Below are 3415 nucleotides of genomic sequence, written 5' to 3' on the forward strand. Positions count from 1 at the left end.
AGTGATCCACCTATCTTGGCCTCCCAAAGTGCTGGGATTACAGGCTTGAGCCACCGCGCCCGGCCTAAAAGTATGAGTTCTTAAGGCTCTTGATACAGATTGCCAAACTGCTTTCCAGAAAGTTTCTCCCAGTTTACACTCCCACAACAGCTTCCCAGAGTTGGCATTAAACACTGAAAGGAGTTTCTCCTGTGAGACTTCACTAGAAAGCTGGCTGTCCCATGGGCAGGAGGGAGCTGCGAGATGTTGTGATCGCAGTCCCCCATGCTCAGAACTAGGCCTAGGAGAACCCTCGGGCTGCAGGATGGAGACAGTGCTGGAGGCGGCAGATGGGGGACCACTGTGGGGGCTGACACCGTAATGCAGGGAGAGTCGCCTGAGAGTCGCATGAAGGGACAGGGATTAGAGACTTTGTGGGGAGCGCTGGTTTCTGATTGGAAGGGTTAAGGTTTGAGATTGGCCCATGGAGCACTTTGAGCCGTGGTGAGGGCGCTGAGGGTCAGCTGAAGGGTTATCTTATTTTACTTTATTTTTTTCTTGAGAAGGAGTCTCGTTCTGTTGCCCAGGCTGGAGTGCAATGGCATGATCTCGGTTCATTGCAACCTCTGCCTCCCAGGTTCAAGTGATTCTTCCACCTCAGCCTCCCGAGGAACAATTGGGATTACAGACACAACACCACACCCGGCTACTTTTTGTATTTTTGTAGAGACCAGGTTTCACCATGTTCGTCAGGCTGGTCTTGATCTCCTGACCTCAGATGATCTGCCCCCCTCAGCCTCCCAAAGTGCTGGGATTACAGGCATGAGCCACCGTGCCCAGCCCAGTTGAAGGGTTGTACCTGTTAGCTGCTCTTGCAGTCCGAGGGCAAGGCCAGATGTGGACTTGGGCTACTGGAGGAGAAAAGCCATTTTGGAGCAAACAAACCGGTTAAGAGACAGCAGTGGCATGTGGAAGGAAAAGGGCTTGTTCGGGGGCCTTGGCTCTAACACTTAGCTTTGTGTATCCTCTGGGCCTCAGTTTCCTCATTCACAAAGGAGGAACGAAAAGCTGAGCAGAGAAGGGGAGTTGCAAGGAGGCCCTCCAGGGTGTGTGTGGCAGCCCTGGGGAGCAGCAGGCTGGGCCTGGGTTTTGACCCTGGGGCATGGGACTTCTCAGCTTTTCTCTGGAAGAAGAGCCAGGAACCCCTTTCTGGGTAGCTGACTGCAGCTCTGTCCTGGCAGGTACAATGCCCAGGAGTACTATGACCGCATTCCTGAGCTTCGGCAGGTCATTGAGCAGCTGAGCAGTGGCTTCTTCTCCCCCAAACAGCCCGACCTATTCAAGGACATTGTCAATATGCTTATGCACCATGACCGGTGAGCTGGCTGGCCTGGGAATCACGCAGGTGGGGCTGCTGGGTGGATCGAGGCTCAGGTTTGTGGTGGGGAAGCTGGACAGGGGTCCTGGCAGTTGAAGCCAGGAACCTTTGGAAGCAGCATGACCCTCCAGGTCCCCGGCTGTCCACTGGGACAGCACAGGCTTGGCCCTTGACCTCATAGAACTTAACCTAGCCCCTAAAGGAATAGCACATGCCTATCCTTTCCCCTCCAGGTTTAAAGTCTTCGCAGATTATGAAGACTACATTAAATGCCAGGAGAAAGTCAGTGCCTTGTACAAGGTGAGGGGTCCTGGGCCAGGGGTTGGCAGGGCTTTCTTGGCCCTGGTTGGGATGAGGCAAAAGGTGGAGATCCTGCCAGCAGAGTGAACCAGAGCTTCCCTTTGACCTGCAGAACCCAAGAGAGTGGACACGGATGGTGATCCGGAACATAGCCACCTCTGGCAAGTTCTCCAGTGACCGCACCATTGCCCAGTATGCCCGGGAGATCTGGGGTGTGGAGCCTTCCCGCCAGCGCCTGCCAGCCCCAGATGAGGCCATCTGAGCCTCCAGTCCAGACCCCAAACCAGCCCTTGAGCCTGTCAGAATCCCCCGGGCCAGCCCCAGCGCCTCATGCAGAAGGTGGGGTACTGGAGTTAGATCTCTTAAGCCCCCTCCTGGAAGTCTCATTTTCCCCACTCTCAATGTCCCAGTGTCCAGCGTGACTAAGGACACGGGTCCCCTTCCATCCTCGGGCTCCCGGTCCCCTCCTATTTATGGGGTCTGACCAACTGCACCCACTCCCCAATAAACTGATTCTCCTTGGGAGCGTCCTTACTCCTCGTTGGGAAATATTTTTAGCTCTTGGCGGGCTCAACAGCAGCGGCGCAATCACCCCCTTATCCTCCACCCTCGGCAGGTGCGTCCCAGGGCGGGGGCGGTGGTGGGAGGTGGAGGGGGCGACCCCGTGGGGGCGGGGCCTAGGCCTCTCCAGCCCCTTTCCTGGCGTCACCCTCCACGCCTCTCTTCCCAGTGCCGTGTCCATACTAGGTCAGCAGCCTGCCTAGCTGGCCGGGGGCGGGGCGTCTGTCTGGGTGGGGCCCGCCGGGACTCGGGCTGAGGCCTCCCGGACCATGGAGGATCCACGCTGCCAAGGGCAGGACACAGGAGGGGGAGAAAGCAGAGGATGCTCGGCGCCTTCTTGGCTCCGCCCTTAGCCCCGCCCTCCTGCGGCGTTTAAGGGTCTCTTAGCAGGTGGCTGCGCTCGATCCAAAGTCGGGGGAGTGTTAGGGCAGGGAACACTCGCAGACCGCCTAGGCTAGGCCATGTCACCCCCTCATTATGGGGAAACTAAGGAACAGAAAGGGCCTGTTTCTAGGTCTTACATTACCAAGACTGAGGGTCGGGGGCGGTCCTGGTTCCCCCGCCCCGAGGCGGGGAGGGGCACGCCTCGGAAGGGAGGTTTGGGGTCGGTGGTTTCACAGTGAGTGTGTGAAGCCAAATGGCCGGAAACCGTTACCCGCTCTCCTAGGCCCGGCTAGTGGGGACCCCAACCGCCTGCGGCTGCCCCTCCCAAGTTCCTCCCTGCTGGCCAGGCATCCAGGCCCCCAGTCTCCAAGCTGCGGAGAACCCACCGCCACATGCGGCTGCCCCTTTCCATTCGGCCCTGTGGGAAGCCAGGCTTCCGGGGCCCCGTTCCTCCTGTGTGAACTGGGCTCCCCACCCCCATGCCCAGACATCAAGGCCACGTCTCCAGGTAGCCACAATTTCATTCCTCGCTCCCCACAGGCCCTTCTCCCCAAAATATTTCCATCTTGCCCTAGCCCCTCCCCCAGACTATCTCAAGGACCTGCTGTCCCCACGCCCCCGACCTCCACTAGGCCTGTGCCTCCCGCTGCCTGCAGGAAGACGCCCGGTCCCGGGCCGGGTTAGCCCCGTGGGAACGGTTTGTCTCGAAAACAGGAACCCGGGCTGGGGGCTGGGCGGGGCGCCCCTTCCCCACCGCAGTCCGCTTCCTGCCCCTCCCGGCTTCCTCCGCCCGACACCCAGGCAGGGCGGGGG

At 59.3% G+C, this 3415-nt stretch overlaps 2 protein-coding genes across 4 annotated transcripts in view; both read left to right on the forward strand.

Annotated features, from left to right (window-relative positions):
- PYGM (phosphorylase, glycogen, muscle) overlaps window positions 1–2191 on the forward strand; it is a 14740-nt gene extending 12549 nt beyond the window's left edge. For all 3 annotated transcript variants that reach the window (XM_011942564.1, XM_011942566.1, XM_011942565.1), the window contains 3 exons: window positions 1221–1355; window positions 1591–1657; window positions 1770–2191. In XM_011942564.1, the coding sequence (XP_011797954.1) occupies window positions 1221–1355; window positions 1591–1657; window positions 1770–1919 (352 nt within the window). In that variant the 3' untranslated portion in view covers window positions 1920–2191. The remainder of the gene's footprint in view (window positions 1–1220; window positions 1356–1590; window positions 1658–1769) is intronic.
- A 928-nt stretch (window positions 2192–3119) lies between these two features.
- RASGRP2 (RAS guanyl releasing protein 2 (calcium and DAG-regulated)) overlaps window positions 3120–3415 on the forward strand; it is a 19408-nt gene continuing 19112 nt past the window's right edge. The window contains exon 1 of the mRNA XM_011942568.1: window positions 3120–3299. The gene's annotated coding sequence lies outside the window, so the exon portion shown is untranslated. The remainder of the gene's footprint in view (window positions 3300–3415) is intronic.

This window comes from Colobus angolensis, unplaced genomic scaffold (assembly GCF_000951035.1).
Source record: "Colobus angolensis palliatus isolate OR3802 unplaced genomic scaffold, Cang.pa_1.0 Scaffold21, whole genome shotgun sequence".
Taxonomy (NCBI): domain Eukaryota; kingdom Metazoa; phylum Chordata; class Mammalia; order Primates; family Cercopithecidae; genus Colobus; species Colobus angolensis.